Below are 24,129 nucleotides of genomic sequence, written 5' to 3' on the forward strand. Positions count from 1 at the left end.
GTGCTATTGTAACTGCTTCTTTTTTTTTTTTTTTTTAATTAGAGACAAGGTCTCACTATGTTGCCCAGGCTGGTCTTGAACTCCTGGGCTCAAGTGACCCTCCCGCCTTGGCCTCCCGGAGTGCTGGGATTAGGCATAGGGCACCACACTCTGCTTAATTTAGCTTCTTGAGAAGGGATAATGGGAATAAATCCTTTCAGAGCTTTCAAGTCGGAAAATGTCTTTGTTTGCTGATAAACCTTACTACTCTCATATTTGCTGGTAGCCTTACTGGGTATAGAAGATTATTTTTATTGGAAATTTTTAATTAAACTCCTTACTGTGAGGTAATCACAGAGTCACACGAAGACCCAGTTTCCCCAAATGGTAGCCTCTTGGGAAAATACATCTCAGTACTACAACCAGGATATTAACATTGGTATAGTCCAGATACAGAACCTTCCCACCCCCAGGAGCCCTCGTGTTGCCACACCCACTTCTCTCCTACCCCCATTCACTGCTTGGCTAAATATCTCCTGGCAACCACTCATCTGCTCTCCCTGTCTATAATTTTGTTATTTCAAGAGTGTTATTATAAGTGGAATTGTGTAGTATGTAACTTTCAGGGACTTCTTTTCTTTACATCATTCTCTGGGAATTCATGGAGCTCATCACATGTATCAGTGGTTCATCCCTTTTGTTGCTGAGTAGTATTCATGGTGTGGATACAAACAAACCGTAGTTTAACCATGTACCTCTTCAAGAACATCTGAGCCTGTGGTCCCAGCTATTTGGGAGGCTGAAGTGGGAGAATCACTTGATCCTGGGAAGTCAAGGCTGCAGTGAGTCACGGTCATGCTGCTGCACTCCAGCCTGGGCAACAGAGCAAGACCCTGTCTCAAAAAAAAAAAAGAACACCTGAGTTCTTTCCAGTGTGGGGCTATTACGCATACAGTTTCTGTAAACAGTAGTGTACACATATTTGTGTGAACGTAAGTTTTCCTTTTTTCCTGGATAAATGCCCAGAGGGCAGTTGCTGGGTTGTGTGCTAGTGGTGGTTTGTTTTGTTTTCTTCCAAACTGCCATCCTGTTTTCCAGAGCGGCTCTGTCTGTTCCCACCAGCAGTGTTGGAGGGATCCAGTTGTTCCGCATTTCTGCCCACACTTGGTGTGTCATTCTGCTTTCCTGTAGGCGTTCTGATGGGTATATAGTGACCTCTGAACATCTTTTCATGTACTTGTTTGCTCTCCACTCAGTCTTTGCTGGCATGTGGCCGTGGGTTTTTCTGCAGTGTTTGGCTGCAGTCGAGCAGTTATTTTCTAAGTTTTCCATCTTTCTAGACTGCCCCTTTCTTGGTTCTTTTGATAGAGAGAGCAGACTTTATTTGCATTGGAGACTTCTTTTTTGTCTGTGCCTATTGGTGTTTGGGTTGCCGGCTTCTCCGGTACCTACTCTGGGATATATGAGGCAAAGAGAAATCCCAGAGAACTCACTGCTCTGTCATTCTTTTGGTCCCAGTGTCCCGAGGTGATGTGCCTTCTCTACTTCTCTCCAAGTCCTCTTAGGTTTGCGTATATTTAATGTCCAGGATTCTTAGTTGTAATTAACAGGAAGAAGAGGGGAAAGTACATTTTTTCAATCTCTTCAGAAGCAAAAATCTGAGCATTTCTGCTCATCGTCTTATTTCCAATGAGAAATCAGAATTGCTTTTGATCCTTCTCTGGAGACTCACAGACTCTGCATGATAGGACTTATTATGGATGTGTTTTCATTCATCAGTAGACCTTTCAGTCTGGCAGTTTATTTCCTTTAATTCTGAGAAGTTTTCGTGCTTTATTTTGTACTTTTTTTTTTTCTTGTCTCTGTTTTCTCTATTCTTTCTGAAACTCCTGTTCTTTGATATTGGACTTCCTTGTTTGGTCCTCTGATTTTCTTATCTGTTTCTTCCTGTTTTCTTTCTCTCTTTCTCCTGTTCTACCTCCACCCCTACCCTCCCTCAGTAGGAGATTTCCTCCAACTTGAACGTTTAACCTATTGAGCTTGTGATTTCTGCCACAGTGTTTAAATTTTAAAATTTAAAAAATGTTGAGAGCTCTGTTATATTCTCCAAATATCTCTTACTCAGTAGTCTCATATCCTTCTTTATGGATACAGTGCTGTTCTCTTTCTGAATATATTTACACGTTTCCCCTCCTTTTGACCTACATAATCTTTTTCTTTCCCTCCTCAGATACCTAGTAATCTTGGCTATCTTCTCATGTTTAAATGTAGGGGGAGTGATTACTGATCAAAAACAGAGTATGTGGGTTGCCATTTGTATTTTGGTTTTTTAAATAATTGTTTCTATTGTGGTATAATTTACATATAGTAAAATGCAAAGAACTGCAAAGAACTGAAAGGTACAGTTCAATGAATTTTGACAAATGTATGTCCCTGGGTAACCAAAACACTAATCAAGATAGATAATTTGTACTTCAACCTAGAAAGTTCCCACATGTCCTTCTTGGTCGTTCTCTCCTCCACACCCCCATCGCTCACAGAGGCAGCTGCTTTGATTTCTTTTACTGTAAGTAGCTTTGCCTGTTCAGACTTTATATGAGTAGAATTATCAAGATCTACCCCATTGTGTCTGGCTTCTTTTGCTCAAGAAAATGTTTGCAATTCATCCACGTTGTGTGTGCATCAGCATAGTTCATCCATATTAGTGCAGAGTAGTATTCCATTGTGGGAATACACCACATTCTGTTTGTTCATTCTCTTGTGAATTGACATTTGGGCTTTCCCATTTATAGTTAGTATGAATCAAGCTGGTACAGACATTCCTGCACAAGGCTTTTTGTAGATATATGCTTTCATTTCTCTTGGGTAAATGCCTAGGAGTATAATTTCTGGGTAATAGGATAGGCAGTTGTTTAATTTTATTAAACGAGCCATATACATTTTCCAGAGTAGTAGCATTTTTTACTCTCATCAGCAGTGCATGCGAATTCGTTTCTACTGGTTTCACACCCTTGCTAACAATTGAGCTTGTCAGTCTTTTAGTGATTCTGGTAAGAATGTGGTGGGATCTCCTTGTGATTTTAATTTGTGTTTCCTTGACGAATGATGTTGGGCACCTTTTCTAGCGCTTATTGTGAAGTGTTGGTTCAAGTCTTTTGCCCATTAGAGTTTTTTTTAAGTGTTGATTTGAGTTCTTTGTATTTTCTGGATATGAGCCCCTTGCCAGATATGTGTGCAGCAGATATTTTCTCGTAATACTATGGCCCACCCACAGATCTTCGTAATGGTGTCTTTTGATGACTAAAAGTGTTAAATTCTGATTAAGACCAGTTTATCAATTTTTCTTTTCTGGTTAGTCATTCTTGGTGAACTAGCTAAGAAACCATTGCCTATGTTAGGGTCTCAAGGATTTTCTCTTATATTTTCCTTTAAGTGCTGTATAGTTTTACCATTTATTCTTATATCTGTGATTCATTTAGAATTAATTTTTGTTTATGAGATGAAATACTGATCAAAATTCATTTTCTTTAATGGATATCTGGCTATTCAAGCACCGTCTGATGAAAGTAACACCTGGACTATTTGTTAAGGACACTTAGGTTGGTCTTCAGGTCTTTCCTTTGGCCTGGGTCAGACTGCCCGGAGAAGTTTTCTGATCTTTGGCCCAGAGAGTAAGAATCAGGATGTTGCTATCCTAGGAGCCGAGCTGAGGAAGGGGGCTGTGAGTCTAATAACACAGCATTCAGCCTGCATACGTGACCCCTGCCTCTTTTCGGTATGGTACCTACAGCCTCAACTGTGATTGGGTGCCCCTAGTCAAGAGACCCTCACACAGAGAATGAGCCATCAGACTTCTCCTAGAGTTGGAAAGAGGCGGCTGTATAGTGTGTGAAGTAGGGAAAGGGATCTAGGAGTCTAATTTCTCAAACGTCATTTGGCTCTTCTCGTCAGTTTTTAAACCACCCCCTCCCAGCTTAGCCCAGGCCTAGACGTACCTGGTACTACCAGTCATGTGCCTGGTGAAGTCAGCAGTACAAATTGTGTGGGTTCTAGTTTTTCCCACTACTGGCCTTAGAAGTCAACTTCCTGTCTATGGCCATACCACCCTGACTGCACCCGGTCTCGTCTGATCTCGGAAGCTAAACAGGGTCGGGCCTGGTTAGTACTTGAATGGGAGAAGTCAACTTCCTCAGTTCAGCTAAGTTAGTTATCGCTTTTGTCCTTTGTTTTCCAGCACCATTTTTTTCTTCCTTATCCTTGTGGGTGTAAAGCTAACTCTATGGTTGTTTTAGTGGAATTTGGAGAGGGAACAAAATTAGTTTCTTTTGTTCAGTTTACTATCCTCTTTAGCTGTTAATGGCAACCATTATTTTTTTAAAGTATACTCAGTGCCTAACACACTTCAGATGTTACCTAAATCTTTGTGCCTAAAGTAAGGCCTAGGACCAGCACTGTCACATCACCTAAGAGCTTGTTGGAAATGCAGACTCTCAGGCCTTACTCAGACCAGCTGAATTGGAATCTGCATTTTCACAAAATCCCCAGGAGATTGGTGTGGCCATGAAGGGTTAGAGAAGCTCATGGTCATTTTATCTCCCTTCACCTGGAGTGGTAAATAAATATGCAAAATAGGATATTTTATTGCCTTTGATTTTAATTTTCAATTTTATTTCTAAATAGTGTTTCTGCCACCCAGTTAGCAGACAAGGTAGAGGAGGCAGTTCTGGATCGTTTGAAGCCTCTCTTGATCAAGGCCCAGGTAATCTAGTTCATTTCATTTGGTTGCTTTTTGGAAGTTCTAGATTTAAAATGAGTTGCTACAGAGGTTTCATTGATCCTTTATAGGGCTAAGTGTCTCTGTGGCAGCTGGAAGATACCCCCAGACCACCACACACTACTGATGTGCCCTCCATTGTGGAGAAGGGATAGAGATAAAGGGACGGGGGAAAGTCCTCCTTTTGAGAAAGTTGAGATTTTAGTTTGGGAAACAAGTTGGGATTGTAATCCCTGTTCCGAATGAAATAGATCTGTTGGTGAAGTCAGTGTTCCAATAGCAGCTTTCACTCGAATACTGTGTTTTTTCACCTCAGTGGTTTGGAATGATGGGCTCTATTTTTCCAAAGGAGAAAGATGTTAGGACAGCTTCTGTGCACAATCCAGTACTTTCTTGAGGATGAAATTATAGATGGTATCACCAAGAGGTTGTGCCATCCTCCCATAAGCAGTAAGCTCAATTCTGTAGCCAGACCCTGTAGATCCACCCTGTAAATAGAAACAAACTTGTGTGTATGACTAGATGAGGCCACAGAAGAATATTGTAAATTTAAATGGGATGAATGACATTCGGGATCCCTAAACAGGCCACTGAACTTCTCTATTCTTAGAGAAATGTTGAGTTTGTATTAGAGTCCATGGAAATCTCAGTAGCATAGAACTAGGAAGACTCTTAGAAATCAAGTAGTCTTGAGCTGTAGACTAGCTGAAAAAAAAAAAAGAAATCAAGTAGTTCAACTTCCTCATTTGATCACTGAGGAAGCTGTGGAACAGGGAAGTTGAATGACTTGCATAAAGCATGCAGCTATTCTGACAGTGTTTACAGAGTTGAGGGAAGAAAAAGGCTGGAAAGCCAAGATCAACACGTGGCATTTGTTTCCATGAAGACAAAGTGCTTGGAATTGCTGCAAAAAGTCTAATGTAGCTAAAGCTGATGAATCGTTCCACACAAGTTATTCTGGTAATAGAATTCATTTGTACTAATAGGAGCTGTAAGTTTTTATACTCCATGAATGTATTTGTCTGTTTTAATAGAGAGTCAATTCTGCTACAGAAGCACATACTCATTTGAAGGATGGCTCGTCAGTAAATACAGCAACAGCCCAGCCTGCACAGGAGGTATGCGTTGTGTGGTGCTGGCATTCTGGTATTATTGCTTGATAATGTCTTTAGTTGTAATGGAAATGAAATACAGATTACTTTGCAAACACTCGCTTATCCTGCTCGAGAAGTATGAATATTATTTTTCACATTTGGCATGTTAATTCTTCCAGTGTATTTTTAGTATTTAGACTTAGGTCAGCCTTGCAAACAGGGCACAGAAATCTTAGAGCCACAGGTTTGTGTTAGTGGCTCTGTCCCTCTGGATCACAGAGTGTCGGTGCCCTGTGTGGCCCTGAATGTTGATGGCCTGCGGCAGAAGAATGGCTGCCCTCATTTCCTTTCATTCAGCCTAGTTTCACTCATTACTGTCCTAATTTTCTTTATACTTGGGGCCTAATATTTATTGTTAGGCAAGCATGTTTTGAGTGCCTGATATGTGACCAGTATCTGGCCTAGTAGAGAGAAAAAGGTGGCCCAGGAAAAAAATGAAAACATTTGAGAAAAATAAAAACACATTTTCTTGTTGTCCACTCTGTACTCTTCCTCTGGAGGACCTGTTTTTAATATTTGTAGAAATGTTTCTGCCTTGCCTAGACTTAGAGCTGCAGAGCAGAAGGTGCAGGTTACATCCATTTAATCTTTGTGGAGTTTAGAAAGATATTTATTGCTTTAATTGCCCAGAGCAAGGAAAGGAAGCTTCATTCCAACTTCCTTCTTAGGTTTCAGAGCAGAAGGAAATTGGAATGAAGCTCCATTGGCCCAGTGACCTTAGGGACAGGAAGAAGGTAGATTTCAAGAATGTGTCCCTATTCTGATTATTAAGCAATATTTCAGCTGTAACATATTTTCATAATCTCTGTGATTATGACTTTATCGTTCCAAGGTTTTATGACATAATCTGATGTGAGGTGAGGCTTCTAAGACTGAAAGCTAAAAGTCAACATTTGGCCATTACAAATTCAACTGTGTTATGGCTTGGTGTTTTATGCAGCTTGGCCACTAAATGATACATATTTTTTTTCTAGAGGAATAGTGAGGCTAACATTTAACCCAGAGAGGCCACTCCATACTGCACTTTAATATGAAAGGAAAATGAAGTGATTATGAATGCTGGCAGTGAAATAGACATGTTCAAGTATACTAGGAGTGATCAGCCTTGTATATTGGAATTATTTTGTAGGCATTACATGATGTTTAACACAATTTATTGAAACAGAAAAGTAACTCTCTAGTATTTAGAATGCTGGGCTGTTAAATAGCAGCTTCACTGCAGAGTATTCCAGGCAGCACCATCAAGAGTCAGGGTTTACAAATTGAATGAAAACAAACAAAAGCAAACAAACTCATCAAAGTTGGCATGGTGAAGGAGAAAACTGTTTTTACTATGTTAACTTACAAAAGAGCTGGGAGACCTTGAACACAAATTCTCTGTGTTCTCATCTTTAAAATGGAGGAAACATTTGCAAGTAAAATACAACTCTCTGTAGATTTACTTATAGGCAAGATTTTCTCTCATATCCGGAAAAAGCTCTTGTAAAGGTACCATTGTAACATATCTGTCTATTGCTGCTACTATTGTCATTAACTAAACTTGCACATTAAATATATATTTTTCCAAAATGTATGAGTTATGTTAGAATTAAAAGTTATACATGCATATGGCCAAAATTTTAAATAATTCAGAAGAAGTATATGAAAAGTTACACCTCCCCAGAAGCAGGTGCCAATTGCTGTTCTATATTCTGCTTCTTTATTTATAATATATTTTTGTGCTCTTTTTGTATCATTGCATTGAGACCTTCTTATCTTTTTTGATGGGACATAGTATTTTTGGTGGTCCATTCTTTATAGATGGAAAATATACACATGCAAGCATTATCGGTTGTCTCTGATTTTTTTGTAATTTTATTATATTGGTTATTGAGTTTGCTTTTTATTTAACTTTGATGAAGGTTGGACATTTTTTCATATCTTTATTGGCCATTAACATTTTCTTCTGTGAATCATTAAAGGTTTCTTAAATTGCTGTAGCTGTAACCATTCATTGAGTGTCTTGTTTCATGCCCAGCACTATGCTAAGTGTCTCAACATGCAAGCTCTTATGAAATCCCTACAGCTCTGAAATACAAGATTATTTCCATATTACACATGAGAGGATTGAGGCCCACAGAGGTCGAGTAAACTTGCCCAAAGTTGCAGGCTTATGAGTGGGCAGAACCAGAATTTAATTCTAGAAATATTTCATCCCATTGCCTGATGTAATTAATTCCCCCAGCAAACATTCTTTACAAAAGCCTCTTTCAGGGCAGATTATAAACATGTATTCAAATCAAGAGAAATACAGAGCATGTAAAATTGCTTTGGAAACTGGAAAGTGCTTTTTGAATGTACAACATAGCAGGTCAAGAAAGGCTGGTATAGCTTTCCCAGACGATAGGTACGGAGTTTCAAAGACAAAGAATCCTGAACTTTGTGATGTCATATGAACAGACGTTTTCACAGAAGCACTGCACCAAAAGAGAATCGTTACATCCTCTGGAATGTGTGACGTGTAAAATATTGGACATTCTCCTGAATGTAGCAAAAAGAAGATATTTGTTCTATCAACTGGAAAAACAGATGCTAATGATAATTTACATGGACAATCATGGTATTACTTGGTTAATGCTATCATTTAAATGACTGTGATAAAAATCGTTCTGATTGCTTTTGATACTTACTGACTTAGGAGAATCTTGTTTTACCGTAGAAACTCTGCCATTTGGATCTGTGTGCTGTTGGTTTATTACGATTAACGATAATTTTCATGTTTTTCTGTTTGCATTATATTGTCTTCCCACCCCTAATCCACCCCACGCCTCTCCTCCCCACCCCACCCCACCCCATCTTGTAGGTTGCCGCTGTTGATTTTGAATCCAACAACATTCGTCGGCTTGATGATTTTTTGGAAGATTCTGCCCATGAGCTCTGGGCTGTGACTCATGCTAAGATCTTGGGGTCTGAAACCTTAGCCACCGTTGAGGACAGCAAGGATAGCCCAGATCTGGAGATCATGATGCGCAGAATGGAAGAGATGGAAGTAAGGTCTGGGGCCCCGGGTCTGGTCCGCCGCTAGGGACTGGCTTCTGCCGAGTGCAGTTTCTCCTCATGCCTCTGCAGCTTCATCTGTCAGAGTCACACAGTCCCGGTTTTAAATCCCTGCTCTATTGCCAACTAACTGTATGACCTTGGTATTGTCAACCCCTCTGATAAGTAGGGAGTTTTAAGGATAAAAAGAGGCATAGAGGATTCAGCACATTGCTTGCCATGTAACCCAGTAAGTGACCATTGTTATTATCCCCCTGATACCACTGATGTGTAATTCCAGAAACTCTGAGACCAGGGCCCGGGCCCACAAATGGAATCATAGACTTTTGCATCTGTCAGCTTGTACGTACTATTCAGTTGCCTCCTCTTCCCAGCTGTAGTGTGATCCTGTCAGATCACAGATAATTTTATCTTCTTCAATTTCTGTGATACTGCTTCACCCACTCTAACCCCTGGATTATTCAGTGCAGGAAAATGAGGTACAATAAGGAAGTAAGTGACATGGCCAAGGTCACAAAAAAATCCTGGCAGAGCCAGAACGAGAATCCAGGTCTCCTGACTCTCAATTCAGCATTTTCTTTTTCATTGCACCATGATTAAATCTAATTTCTGCTTTGCTGCTAAATAGAAACATTAGAGGAAAAACAATTTTTCTGGGGGGGATTTGAAAGTTTCAAGAATGCAGTTTACCCCAGTCTTGAAATCTCCCCTTGGCAATAGTTGTCTAGGCCTGGGGTGCTCAAAACAGTAGCCACTAGCCACAGGCACTTATTAAAATGCAAATTAATGAAAATTAAACACACTGTAAGGAGTCAGTAGTTAGTGGCTACTGTATTGGAAAGGGCACTTACAGAACATCTCCTCACTGCAGCAGCTTCTAGTGGCCAGTGCTGGCTAGACTGCCTTTATGCTAATCGCTTCATTTTATTGTAGACTTTGTCTCATGAGCTAATTACTTCCTAGCCTGACAGATGCCCATGTCTGGCAATACGTCCGTATCAGTTGTTTCTGCTGAACTTTTACATCTTTACCAGTTCTGGTTTGTAATGAAACTCATTTTTTCTCATAAATTAAACTTTTTTCTTTTTTTTAAAGAAATACCAGGAGTCCGTTCGTCAAAGATATAATAAAATCGCATATGCTGATCCTCGTCTCTGGATGCAGGAAGAAAACAATGGTGAGTGTTTCCCCCATGTTTCCCCTAACATTTTATTCTGAAAAATTTCAAACATACAGAAAATTGAAAAACTTGTAAATACTCATATACTCACCTTCTAGATTCTACAATTAGCATTTCACTCTCTTTGCTTTGTCATGTATCTGTTTATCCCTCTATCCATCCATCAGTTCATCTTATCTTTGCATTTCAAAGTTGCAGATAGTAGCACACTTTACCCCTAAAGTGTGCTTATTATCAACTAGAGTTTAATATTTACTTATGGCTCTTTTTTCAAGATAAAATTTACAGATGATAAAATGCACAGATCCTAACTGTGCTATTTGCTGGTTTTTGACAACTGGATAACATATCTGTTATGCAAACCCCTATCAAGATATGGAACATATCACCTCAGAAAGTTCCCTCATGCCCTGCCACGTAGGCAACCACTGTGCTTTCTGAGTTAGCTTTGATTGTCTAGAGTTTCATATAAATGCAGTCATACGACGTGTACCCTTTTGCCTAGACTTCTTTCAGTCACCATAGTGTTTTATAAATATATTTATGTCATAAATATATTAAATCTGTGTTGCTTATTTCCTCTTGCTGTTATTAACAAATTTAAGTTTGTAACAAGTTTAAGCTACATATTTGGTGGCTTAAAGCACAAATTGATTCTCCTATAGTTCTGGGGGCATTGAAATGAGGGTGTTGGCAAGTTCATTCTGGAGCCTCCAGGGAAGGATCTATTCCTTGTTTCTTTCAGCTCCTAAATTTTGGGCTATTAGGAATAAATCTGCTATGAATGTATCCATGTGTATAATTTGTGTGTATATCTTAAGTTTTTCTCTTGGATAAATACCTAATAACAAACTTGCCAGATCATAAAATTAGTTTGTGTTTAACTTTATAAAAAATTGGCGAATCTTTACCAAAGCAGCCTTGTTCCAGTTTCCTACATCCTTGCCAACATTTGGTGTCATCAGTCTTTTTCGTGGTCACCATCCTGGTGAAGGTGAATAATGATATTTAGAACCTTTTCAAGTGATTTTTTTTTTTTTTTTTTGAGACACAGTTTCACTCTGTTCCCCAGGCTGGAGTGCAGTGGTACAATCTCGGCTCACCACAACCTCCACCTCCTGAGTTCAAGCGATTCTTGTTGCATCAGCCTCCCAAGTAGCTGGGACTACAGGTGTGCGCCACCACGCCCAGCTAATTTTTTTGTCGTCAGTAGAGACAGGGTTTTGCCATGTTGCCTTCAGGTGACCCACCTACCTCGGCCTCCCAAAGTGCTGGGATTCCAAGTGTAAGCCACCGTGCCCAGCCTCTCAAAGTGCTGGGATTACAGGCGTGAGCCCTCTCACCTGGCCCCTTTTCAGGTGATTATTAGGCATTTGTATATCTTCCCTTGTGAAGCGTCCAGAATCTTTTGTCAGTTTTTTTGGGGGGTTGCTTGTCTTTTTGAGTCATAGAACTTCTTTTTGTATTCTGGGTACAAGTTCTTTTCCAGATACATGTTTTTGTTTGTTTTCTTGTTTCTCTAAAATAATTTTAAGGAGATAATTTACATACTTAAATCTCACCTTTTTAAACTGTACAATTCTTTCGTTTTTAGTATATTTGCATAGTTGTGCAACTAATTCTAGAACATTTTCATCACTCCCTGTTCTTCTTTCTCCCACCCTGGCAGCCACCAGTCTACTTAGATAGTGGTTTTACAAAACAATTTTTTTCCCATGGAAGAAAAATGGGCTCAGCTGCTTATTTCCAAAATGTTTCATTATGAACAGACATTTTTAATTTTGATGAAGTCTAACTTATCAATTCTTTCTTGAGTGATTTTTGCTTTCTATGACCTAAGAAACCTTTATCTACTCCTAAGTAGAGAACAGAGTCTCTTGTTTTCTTCTAGAGGCTTTATGGTTTTAGTTTTATGTGTAGGTCTATGATTGATCTTGCATAAAAGTTTGCCTATGATTTGAGGTAGAGGTTGGGGTTCATTTTGGTTTTTCCTAATGGATGTCCATGTGTTCTAGTTCCATTTACTGAAAAGACTTTTGCTTTTCTCCTCCACTTTTCAAAATGTATACATTTGTATTTGGGCTGCAATGGCTAGGTTACTGTCACCACTTTGGCTGGGAAATGTTACTCAAATTCTGTTTGACTTGTGCTTATCAGTTACTGCCTTACTCAAGAAAAGGAGGAGAGTAAAGTGCGGTTAAACATTACCTCTAAGGAATGTAAGTGCCCTGAGTACTCCCTCATGAAGACAAAAGGAAATGGGGGATGGAAGGTTTACCACAGCAGCCTGTGTCACATGTCATCATGTAAAATAGGACTTTGAGGTATTGTGTTAGAAAAAGTACTCTCCCTCTCAAATTCTGACCAAAAGATGAGCCATCTAAACAAAACACGAATGTGTTGCCTTTTGTGTGCTCTCTATTTTCAAGTGCTCTGTGCTTTACTCCTGTTGTTCTCTCTTCCCCCTCAATCCTCCTCCAGCCTCCATTTTCATCCTCATATAATAGTCAAGCCATTCTTCAAGGCCGGGCTCAGTGATCCTGCTCGGCCTGTGCTTTCCCTGGCATCTCTGCACTGGAACTTAGCTCCCTTCCTGGCCCGTGAATGCCCATAGCGCTTTCTGGCGTGTCCTACCATGTGTTCAAGGTATTTGTGAAGGGGTCTGGTCTCTCTCAACTGAGCCACAGATTCTTTGAAAGCAGAGAGGTTGTCATTGTGTGTTCCTCACCGTGCCTAGAACGGGACTGGCCCAGCAAGGGTCCTTTTCATCATTGTTGAGTCAGCCCTGGGCATTTTAGCGTCTTTCTGTGTGGAAGCAGAGGAAAGGAAAGTGTTGGAGGGCAATTCGTTTCCCTGATGGTTTGGCCACTGGCCATAAAGTTAGGTTGCATCATGTAGAAGACAGTTTTACAGAGAACTTAGTGTTCTCTGTTTTCAAGGATGATTTAAATTATTAGTCACTATCTGTGACTCTGCCCAGAGTCTAGGTGTGCATTTAAAAGGAGCTCTCTAGGACACTAAGAACTGAAATGAGGTTTTGGACACATTCTGGAATCATGGAATTGTTGTAAGTCTCGTTTCTGGTTGTTCTGTTTGTTTAACTTCATCACAAAACCCAATTTAAAGTGATCTTTGCGTTGTGCAGTATCTATGTCTCTTATCCCCTCTGAGAACAATTGAAAATTGGATTGCACTCTCAGTAATAGTTTTACAAAAGCTGACTTATGTCATACTTCTGTCTGACAGCAAGAAATCATAAGCATGTAAATGTGACCCAAGTCGCTTGACATATAGATGCTCCCTACTTCAGAGAAGGACACATTTTCTTCCTACACTTGAAATACGTTTAAAATTATAAATAATCTGAAACTCAGAAGAGCTGTCAAGCCTGCAAGTTATAGTTAATAAATTAATGTTTTGACTATCATCATGCAGATTTTTTCAGCATTGCCCAGAGACAAATTAAATCCACTAATTAAGTGTTCAGGTGTGAGTGGTTTTTTTTCTCTTCTTCAGTAATCAAAGCATTTAAAGGTTAAAAAACCCAATTGCGTAAGACGCCTTGAGTAGTGGGTGGCTGGGTCCTAATGGAAGCCATGTAGCCTGGGGCTTTTCATAGACCTCCTTAAGAAACCTTCCTCAGAGCAAGTTCATTATTTCTTAACACTGATTCCGCATTGGTTTCTTTGTAACATAGAAATTCACTTCTGCATTTAAAATGGGCGTTTTCCCATGGCCCTGCTAGCCAACCCCATCGTGCCTAAGAGATGTCCATGTAACTTGCTCTCAGGTTCTTGGCCACTAGGACGGCTCTAAAGTGGACACCAGCTGTTCTTTATATGCAGTGATTTTATGACCCTCCTTTTCTAGACCAAAAAATCTCAGCAGTAAGTGAAAAGCCCCCGTCTCCTCATCTAATCAGAATCACGAAGACAGTGGAGCGCAAGGATCCAGCCGTGAACATCATGTTAGAAAGGCCCTGTAATGGCAAGTAAGTGGCAGAGACACTTTTGATTTCATTCTAGTTGGTCACCTTTGATGTTACTAGATTTTGAATTCCTGCAGTTCCCATAAGACAGAGAGAAATTCTTCCTTTGAGCAAGATCTTGCCAAAGTCCAGGGTGGCTGAGTAAATAGCATGTTTACAAGATGGGCATTGAATGTGTTGCATCTTGAGGAGCTTTTCCATGTTCAGTAACATTTAGCTGTTTTTTAATGTGGAAAGCATCACATCAGTACATGTAGGTTGTAGCAATATTCACTGCACGATTTGCTTTAAGAATGCTGTTGTCAAAGGGACGGGTATTCCCACTGTGTTGAGGGTTGGTTCATTGAAAAGGGGGAGCAATATATGGTGTTAGGATGTTGAGTTTTGTTCATTGTGAGAAAGAGAAATCAAGATGAGCCTTTGGCTATCAAACCATGAGGGTAAATTAACAGTTTAGCCTTGCTTACAGATGATCTTGAATGCTTTCATCCCTTTTATTTGTTCTCAGTTCCCTGGATGAAAGTGTGGGAACAGAGGAGGGATCAGAGAAAAGAGAGGCCCCCCTTCTCTCCCTTGCAGAAGATTCTCAACAGAAAGAAGGCCGAGCTCCCCTCTTTGTCCCACCCGGTATGCGGCACAGCATCGGCGACTACTGCAGTCGTTTTGAGCAGTACCTTCGGATCGTATCTCATGAGGCTGTAGGCTCCTTCAACCCGTGGCTGATAGCTGAAAGGTCAGTGAAATGTTACGGTCTTCTGTTTAGGAACCAAGTGCGAAATTGTTGACTTAGAAAAGTCTGGAGAAAGGATTAGTCAAGGTCTTATTCCATGCTTTGGGGCCCTGGAGTTGCAGTGGTTGTTCTTGGGCTGGGAGACAGGCTTTCTATTTTCAGACACAGGGAACCGTAAAACAGCATGGGTGGTGCCATCCACAGGGGTGCTCTGCAGCCTCCTTTTCCTAGGCAGAGGGTCCCAGTCAGCCCGGGCTGTCATCACAGAATACCATCGACTGCGTGACTTAAACAAGAACGTATTTCTCACAGTCCTGGAGGCTGGGGTGTCTTAAGATCAAGGTGCTGGCAGATCGAGTGTCTGTTGAGGGCCCTCTTCCTGGCTTGCAGATGGCTGTCTTCTTGCCGTGTCCTCACGTGACAGAGAAAGGGAACTCTGGTCTCTTCTTCTCAGAAGGGCACTGATCCCATTGAGGGACCTCCACCCTCATGACCTCATCTAAACCTAATTATCTCCCAAAGGCCCCACCACAGATACTACCACATTGGGGGTTAGGGCTTCAACATACGAATGTGGAGGAAACACGGACATTCAGCCCCCAGCAATAGAAGTATAATACTCAGGAGTCAGTCAGAGCTGATTTCCTGTTGCTGTTAATGCTAATGTTGTCCCATCAGAGAACACAAAATATTCCTGGGCAGGAAACAGCCATGACTGTGGAATCTTCTTGGTGGGGACAAATTTGCTTTTATCAGTAGCAGGCCTCTGATTTTGCAATATTTTCTTTAACCCTTCTCCTTTCATTATGTGGGTAACGTAGTTTTGTGGAGTCACAAAACAAGATCCTGTAGCTACTAAATTTTGAAGAATGGGTAGCCCTTTTTTTATGTACAAATACTTAATTAAAAGATATGTGTAAATCTATTCTCTTTAAATAGGGCCCACATTTAAATTCTTCACAAGTTATCACCTTGTTACAAACATGCAAGATATTTTTCATCACTGAGCTAAGTAGTATACTATGATTACATTTATATAGTAGAATAGTAGTATACTATGATTACATTTCTTTTTATTTGCTAGTTATTTTATATGTTTGTTAACTCTACCTACACAGTAGCCAACCTCTCAATAATATAATTTTTGTCTAGATCAAAAGTATCAGTTAATCTCTGTGACTCAGCCCCACCCTTACTTTTTCTCCTGAGACCCCTTTTCCTCCTACCCGAGTCCGGGTGGCTGCTCTCCAGATCTACTGGATGGCTTTCATCCTGGGGCTTCCCTTCCTCATCACCCTTCATGTTCGGTTACATCTCCCTGTAATAGATGCCCTGTTTTCTGATGCCCTTGTCTTCTGCTTTCTTGGTTTACTCTCTTATTTTGATGGAGCATATCCTGCTTTGTGTATTGGAGGAAATTTCTTGAAACTTACAAGTGTGAAAGTGTCTGCCTTTGTACTTGATTGATGACTTGGCTGAATTTAAAATTACTGGTTTATTTTTTCCAAAGAATATACCTTCCTTCTTTTGTGGAGGTGGAGAAGGGATTGTCACTTAGCTGCCAGAATAGGGGTGGAGTGTGTCAGTCCAACTGCTTGTTCTGCAAATTTTCAGCCAGTCTCCTCATTTTCTACCCCATACTGCACTCTGCCTTCATGATTCTCAGCACTCTCACTTCCTGAGCCTTCATGATATTTTATAGGGCAAACCGGCTTGTTTTTGCCTGGCATCCCCCCCACCCCCCGCTTACAGACTCTTAGGTTTCAGCTCCCTCTATGCTGCTAAATCAGTTATGATTCTTCTGTGTGCTTTTATCTTCTGAAAGTCTTGGACATTTCACATCCACTTGTGTCTCTTTTTGTAGATGTATGTATCTGTGTATCTATTTTCTTGTATTTCAGTGGGATTTTGGGTGGGATCAGGGATAATCACTTGTGTTTAAGCCCTCAGGTTGACCCTGAAGTCCTGAGACTTCTCTTTGGTATATATCATAGTACCCTTCAAAGTATATAAGATGCTTTGTTCTGGTAGAGACACACATTTGTCTTCACATGTATTCTTAAGGATTATCTGGGAGAAGAGAAGAAGTAAACTCGACTTGCTTCCTTTTGTTAACACAGGCTCCTGTAGCATATGTACTCATTTTCTTGTAACCTGTCCGACTTGCTTAGGCTAACCGGGATATTGAGAAATCCAAAAGCAAGCCAAGGAAGATAGACTGTTCCTGGTGTGTTCTTACCACCTGATCAAATGATACATTTTGTTCACAGTTGTTAGGTAAATGTAGGGAAAATCTCTCAGCCTGTAAGGAATAATAGGTTAAAATGTAGAGGACAGAGCTATTAAAATATGCCTGGATTTTTACAGTATTTTCCTCTGCTGTTCTTTGACCCCAAGTGACAGTGCATGTGAACAGTCTAGCTCTGTTTGGTTTTTATCTCTTCTTTTTTTATTATTTTATTTTATTTTATTTTAGATGGAGTCTCACTCTATCACCCAGGCTGGAGTGCAGTGGTACAATCTTGGCTCACTGCAACCTCCACCTCCTGGGTTCAAGCAATTCTCCTGCCTCAGCCTCCCGAGTAGCTAGGATTACAGGTGCTGGCTACCACATCTGCTATTTTTGTGTTTTTAGTAAAGACAAGGTTTCACCATGTTGCCCATGCTGGTCTCGAACTCCTGACCTCAGGTGATCCACCCACCTCAGCCTCTCAAAGTGCTGGGATTACAGGCATGAGCCTCTATCTCTTCTTTTTTAGTTTATGGTTTGAATATTCCAAAGATGAGAGTTACGTTGATCAGATCTTTAAAAAGCATCCAAAGACAGTTGACTTCATCTAAAGGCTCTTGGGTAAGGAGAAAGTTGAGTTTTTTCCTTTCTTTTAATGTCTTTATTCCTCATTATACCTGAAGAAAAGCACTTCCAGCGATTAGCATGAGCAGGTGATATAAACTGAATGCAAATAAAAGAGTGATGTGGAAGGAAAGGCTTAAGGTGACAGTGCTTTTATTAAAAGCAAATTCTTAAGAATTCCTGGCTTGAAAAACAATCAAGTGAATTCTGGTTGAAAAGGACAAATGAATGTATGTATTTCTCTTTACTTCCTATATCTCTATCCCACTATATGTCATTACAAGAATGAATAAAAGACATGAAACCATCAATGACAGCAAACAAGAAATACCAATAAGAATTTGGAAGCCATAAAGTAGTTAGACAAATGGTGACTGACTTAGCAGGCTAGAGAAAGCTAAGTGCCTAATGAGGAGGAAGGCAAGAACCAAGTTTTTCTGTAAAGAACATTGGTTGAGACTCAGGAATTAGAAGCATCAGATGCTTGTGAATGCATGTATGTAGGTGTATTGGGCCATTCTTGCATTGCTGTAAATACCTGAGACTGGGTAATTTATAATGAAAAGAGGTTTCATTAGCTCACAGTTCTGCAGGCTTTACAGGAAGCATGGTGTTGGCATATGATTGGCTTCTCGGGACACCTCAGGAAACGTACAGTCATGGCAGAAGACGAAGTGGGGAACAGGCACATCACATAGCAAAAGAAGGAGCAAGCAAGGGGTGGGGGAGAATGCCATACACTTTTAAATGACCAGGTCTCATGAGAACCCACTATCATGAAGACAGCACCAAACCATGAGGGATCTTCTCCCATGATCCAAACACTTCCCACCTTGCCCCACCTCCAGCACTGGGGATTACAGTTCATCATAAGATTTGAGCGGGAACAAATTATACAAACTGTATCAACAGGTGAGCCAGGAAATAGGAGGCTTGCTTGACATTCTTGTTCTTGAAAATGAGCAGACAGCTGAGATGACCAGACATTTGATAAAAGATACGTAGGCTATTATAACAGATAAGCACTCTGAGGAAGCAAAGCAGACAATACAGTGAGAAGAATAAAACATTAAAAACAGGCTAGAATTAATATTCTCAGAGAGCTAAGTGAAACTGTTATATCATGAAACAAGAACAGGATACTATAAAAAAGGAACTTTCAGGGAATGAAAAGAAAGTTCTTAGAAATTAAAAACATGATGGCTCAAGTAAACTCACTAGAAGGATCCAAAGAAAAAAGTCAAATGTTTCAAGTGGTAGAATAAAAAGACAAGAAACTAGGTAGTAGAGAAGAAATATTTTTAAAATTAGAAGCCTGTTCTAGGAGATTCAACATCTAAATCACTGGAGTTCCAGAATGTGAGAAAAGCGAAAAAGGAGCAATGGGAAATTATCACAGAAATGCTATAAGAAAATTTCCCAGAAGGCTGTCTTTAGATTGAAAGGGTTCATCAGTTGTCCTCTTGTGAGTGAGTGAAGGAATAAATGAATACAACAGAACAGAACACACCATGGCACATCATTATGAAAAGGAAATTTGAGCATCTCAATATAAGGAAAAGAAAGATGGCAAAAGATTCCAGAGGGTAAAAACTGTACACATTCAAATAATCAGAAATGAGAATGGCATATTGTTTTTAGTAGCAACACCAGAAGCTAGAAGATATTAGAGCCTACTTCCAAAATTTAACTTAGAATTATGTGCTCAGATAAATTATCAATTAAAGATAAGGGCAGATAGAACAGAAACATTTTTAGGGCTGGGTATGGTGGCTCACATCTAATCCCAGAACTTTGAGAGGCTAGGCGGGAGGATTGCTTGAGCCCAGGAATTTGATACCAGCCCAAGCAACATAGTGAAATTTCATCTCTACAAAAAATAAAAAATTAGCTGAGCATGATGCTACATGCCTGTAGTCCCAGTTACTCAGGAGGCTGAGGTGGGAGGATTGCTTGAGCCCAGGAGGTCAAGGCTGCAGTGAGCTGAGATGGCACCACTGCACTCCAGCCTGAGTGACAGAGGGAGACCACATCTCTAAAAAAACCAAAAACACATTTTCAGGTGGGCAAAGTGTTTAAAAATTTAGTTCCCATGCTACTGGAAGATCTAAATTACCAATGCAAGATGTACATTAAGAAAGAGGAAGACTTGGGTTTTAGTAAACTTAGACTTCACAGTGGAACTTCCAGAAGAATGGCAAAAGCCTTTCCCGGATAAGATTTTTCAGTGAGCATAGAAAAGAACTAATCCAGATTAGAGTAGTGGGACAGAATACTCCAGCAGGGATGGTTCCACAAGGGGAAAAGCAGAACGGGGAAGATTAAAAAAGGAAGAAGAAAAACAGATACTTTACCTATAATGTGTTGGAATGTAGTGGAAGTACCCTTGTATTTCTCTCGCAGTTTAGGTATAAATTAGTGATAGGAATATAGAAAGTGAAGCAAATATAAAAACGAGGTAATCACTTCTGTTCCTAGTGATGACGCACTTGGTAATCTGGACCACCTCTCCCACTGAGGATAACTTTTAATAGAAAAGCTGTATTAAAAATAAAACCTATATTCTTGAAGGCATCAAGAAGTTAACTAGGTAATGAAGAATAACTGGGCCAGGGTCCTGGAGAAGACACAGCCCTGGGGAGGTTAGCCCTTTGTTGAGCACTGGATAGCCAGTTTGGAGGGAGATGAGCAGCACTTCTGACAGCCTTTTCAGAACAGAGGACAGAGGCTGGAATCAGAGGACAGAGGTTGGAATTCACGGGTTGCCAAAGTGGGGGAATTGTCCTAGTGAACTTTCCTCACTTTTAATTGGGCCCCCAAAAGATTGCACTCTGGAAGTACAGGTGACCTGGATATAAATAGGCCTTCTCAGGGACTCCACTCAGCTCCAAATTATCTCAGACTGGATTGAGGTGATTCTAGATTGTTACTGCCCCACAGGTACCACACATTAGAAAACATGAATTTTCTCTGGAGGAAAATAACATCATCTTAGGAATCAAGTTATTTCTACGATTGTCAAATACGCGTATATGGTGAAAAATAACCAGGCAACAGAAAGACAAGACAATAACAAGAACAGACCTACAGCAGATACAAATATTAGAGCTATCAGACACAGACATTAAAATAACTGTGCCTAGTGCATTCACAGACATTAAAATAACTGTGCCTAGTGCATTCACAGAAATAAAAGACACAAATTAGAACTTCAGCATAGAACTGGGAACTAAACAAAATCCAAATGGACATTCTAGAATGAAAGATAAAGTTTCTGAAATGAGGAATTCATTGGTTGGGCTCAATAGCAAATTAGACACAACAGAAGAAAAAATTAGAGACTTGGAGCATAGGACAGAAGAAAATATCCAGAGTGATTCCCGGAGACACACAAAAAAAGATGAAAAGTGAAGAAGAGAGGGAAAGGGACATAGAGGAGGTAAGAAGGTCTAACATGTTGTTGGAATCTCAGGACAGGAGAGAGAGAAAATGAGTCAGAAACGACATCCCAAGAGATAATGGCCGTCAATTCCCCAGAGTAGCAAAAGACATCAAGTCATAGATTTAAGAAGCTCCAAAAACCCCAAACAAGAAAAATAAAAAGAAATCCATACATAATAATTACTGAAAGATCTCAGACAGAGAAAATCTTAAAATCAGCTGGAGGAAGAAAAATCAAGATAAGCAAAAACAGTGGAAACTGGAAGACCTGGCATATCTTTTAAAATTCCAAATGAAAAGAACCACCAGTCTGGAGTTCTAAGCCCAGTGAAAGATACATCAAGAGGCAAGGTGAGAAAAGAGTTTCCTAACAAAGCTGAATTACCAGTAGACCTTCACTGTAGGAAATATTAAGAGTATTTTGGGGGCAGAAAGAAAACAGTCACAGATGGAAGATCAGAAATATAGGAAGGCATGAATTTTAAAAATAGGTAAGGCCGGGCGCGGTGGCTCAAGCCTGTAATCCCAGCACTTTGGGAGGCCGAGACGGGCGGATCACAAGGTCAGGAGATCGAGACCATCCTGGCTAACATGGTGAAACCCCGTCTCTACTAAAAAATACAAAAACCTAGCCGGGCGAGGTAGCGGGCGTCTGTAGTCCCAGCTACTCGGGAGGCTGAGGCAGGAGAATGGCGTGAACCCGGGAGGCGGAGCTTGCAGTGAGCTGAGATCCGGCCACTGTACTCCAGTCTGGGCGACAAAGCGAGACTCTGTCTCAACAAAAAAAAAAAAAAAAAAAAAATAGGTAAATAGGTGGGTTAAAGTGAATATTGGCTGTATGAAAGAATACTGATGTTTTATGGATGCGCGTGTATGTGGACTCACACATTTAAAATATACAGTAACAATAGCATGTAAGAATGTAAGGAAGGGGATAAATTTCATATTCTGAGGTTCTTGCATTGTATGGGAAAAAGGGTAAGAATGTCAATTAATGTTAGACGTCAAGCCATAGATACTTGTAATCCAGGGTGGCCACTTAAAGAATCATAAAAGTGTGTGTAATGTCCAAGTCAGTAGAGAAGAACAAATGTAGTTTAAAAATTACAAAATCTAAAGGAAACCAAGAAAGAAGAGAGAACAAAGAGCCAAATGTAGAAAATACCTATTATTTTAGAAGCATAAATTCAAATATATCAGAATAACATTAAAGGCAAAAGGACCTTACATGCCAATTAAAAGACAAAGGATTGTCGGATTAGCAAAAAAAACCAAAAACAACCGGGTGGGAATGGGGTAGAAGGGATAGGAGATGGGGAGTGAAACTTATCTGCATTTACCATTTTTGTGTAACTCTGACTTTTGAAACCATGTTAATGTTTCTTATACATCCCCTTTAATCAACAGGGATGGGAAGGGGGCCTTAAGTCGAATACAAACAGAAACATGAACCTAACTGTATTTCAAATAAATAATATAATCACACTAATGGAGCGAAGACTAAATAACTTTTGAACACAGTATATTGACTCTATACCTCTGGCTAAAGACAAAAAGAACTATAAACACATAACTGGATTCTAGTTTGTAGGTTTCTTTTACACAGTGGCATGGGTTAACAGTTCTAAAACTACTTTATATTTTAGGATTGGTCCAATAAGTAAGTACATTGTGAATAATGGGAGCAAGGTTTCTAGGGGAAGGTTGGGATGAATATATGGTTTTTTATAGATGTAGAAATAGATACAGGATGTTTCTTAGTTTGTCTGCTGAGAAGGCCCAGAAGCAGAGGTGCCAGTAGCAATGAGCACACCTGGTACCCCATCTTGGTTTCTAAATACCATTCTCCATGAAGAGGTACCTGGGCTTCTTGGAAGAATGGCTGATTACAAGACTGGGGCTGGAAAAATGTAAGATAAGCCTCAGACATACTGTGCTAGAAAGGAAGTGCTCAAAGGATGGGGACATGTCAAGAGTTCACAGGAGTTCACAAGAGTGCCTAGTGGCCAAATCCAGGACATTTTCAAGCATCAAAATAAGTAATAATAGTAATGGATTACAAACTATACAATAAAATAAGACCAAACGATAAGGCCAAACTGATAGGAATGAATACATAAGTAAAGGAGAAGGGAAAGCTTTCATTACAGTAGAATGCCAGCTATTAAATGGAGAAGGAATGATGGAAGTAGAAAATCCGTGTTTAGCAACCCTGTAGTAATTGATTTAGGCGAGTTTGATGAGAAACAGGAGTTTATGTAGTCTCAAAGTATCTCCCTCCACTATACCATTAATTACAAAGGGAAAAACAGTAACTTTACAAGGGAGAAACCTGGCAGACATCACCATAACTCAGTAATGCAAAATTCACTGTCATCATTAATGAATATCAAATAGATACCATGGTGCACTCAAAGGACACACTGTCCTTCTGGGGCATCCCTTTCAAAAACGTATGGCCTGAATCTGATCTTAAGGAAAAAACCCAAATTGAGGGACATTCTCCCCGCCCCCACCCCCCCACCCCCAAAAAAAAGGCCTTTACTCTTTAAAAAATGTTAAGGTCATGAGAGGCAAAGAAAGACTGAAGAACTATTTCAGATTACCGTAGACTGAAGAGCTATGACAACAAAATGCGACATGGAATCCCGGACTGGAATCTTGGACTAGAAAAAATTTTCTTTCGAAGGACATTATTTGAATGGTTGGCAAAATTTGAATAAGGCCTGTAGATAGATAGGCCTGTAGAATAGATAATAGTTTCGTATCAATGTTAATTTTATAATTGGTATAATTGTACCATAGTTATTTAAGAGAATGTCCCTGTTTGTAGGGCTACTTGGGAGATACGAAACCTGCACCGTTCAGAAAATAAAGGGGTGTGTGTGTGTGTGTGTGTGTGTGTGTGTGTGTGTACAGGGAGCACCCGTGCAGAGTCCCCTAGTATCCTGCCCTGTCTCCTACAAGAAGGCACACCCCTTTCCTCCGTCGGC

The 24,129-nt window shown here is 40.1% G+C and overlaps 2 protein-coding genes across 15 annotated transcripts in view; one reads left to right on the plus strand and one right to left on the minus strand.

The window, feature by feature from the left end:
- The window catches only part of TXNDC17 (thioredoxin domain containing 17), a 997,418-nt gene that overhangs the window by 40,914 nt on the left and 932,375 nt on the right, over positions 1-24,129 (minus strand). The gene's annotated exons all lie outside the window — the stretch shown is intronic.
- Positions 1-24,129, plus strand: part of KIAA0753 (KIAA0753 ortholog) — a 64,736-nt gene that overhangs the window by 38,089 nt on the left and 2,518 nt on the right. For 9 of the 10 annotated variants that reach the window (XM_050765264.1, XM_050765261.1, XM_050765262.1 and 6 more), the window contains 6 exons: positions 4,660-4,738; positions 5,788-5,871; positions 8,750-8,935; positions 10,039-10,120; positions 13,994-14,114; positions 14,620-14,844. In XM_050765264.1, the coding sequence (XP_050621221.1) occupies positions 4,660-4,738; positions 5,788-5,871; positions 8,750-8,935; positions 10,039-10,120; positions 13,994-14,114; positions 14,620-14,844 (777 nt within the window). Of the gene's footprint in view, positions 1-4,659; positions 4,739-5,787; positions 5,872-8,749; positions 8,936-10,038; positions 10,121-13,993; positions 14,115-14,619; positions 14,859-24,129 lie in introns of those variants that run through there. The other variant, XM_050765266.1, reaches the window with a different exon arrangement.

Source organism: Macaca thibetana, chromosome 16, assembly GCF_024542745.1.
Source record: "Macaca thibetana thibetana isolate TM-01 chromosome 16, ASM2454274v1, whole genome shotgun sequence".
In the NCBI taxonomy this organism is placed as follows: Eukaryota; Metazoa; Chordata; class Mammalia; order Primates; family Cercopithecidae; genus Macaca; species Macaca thibetana.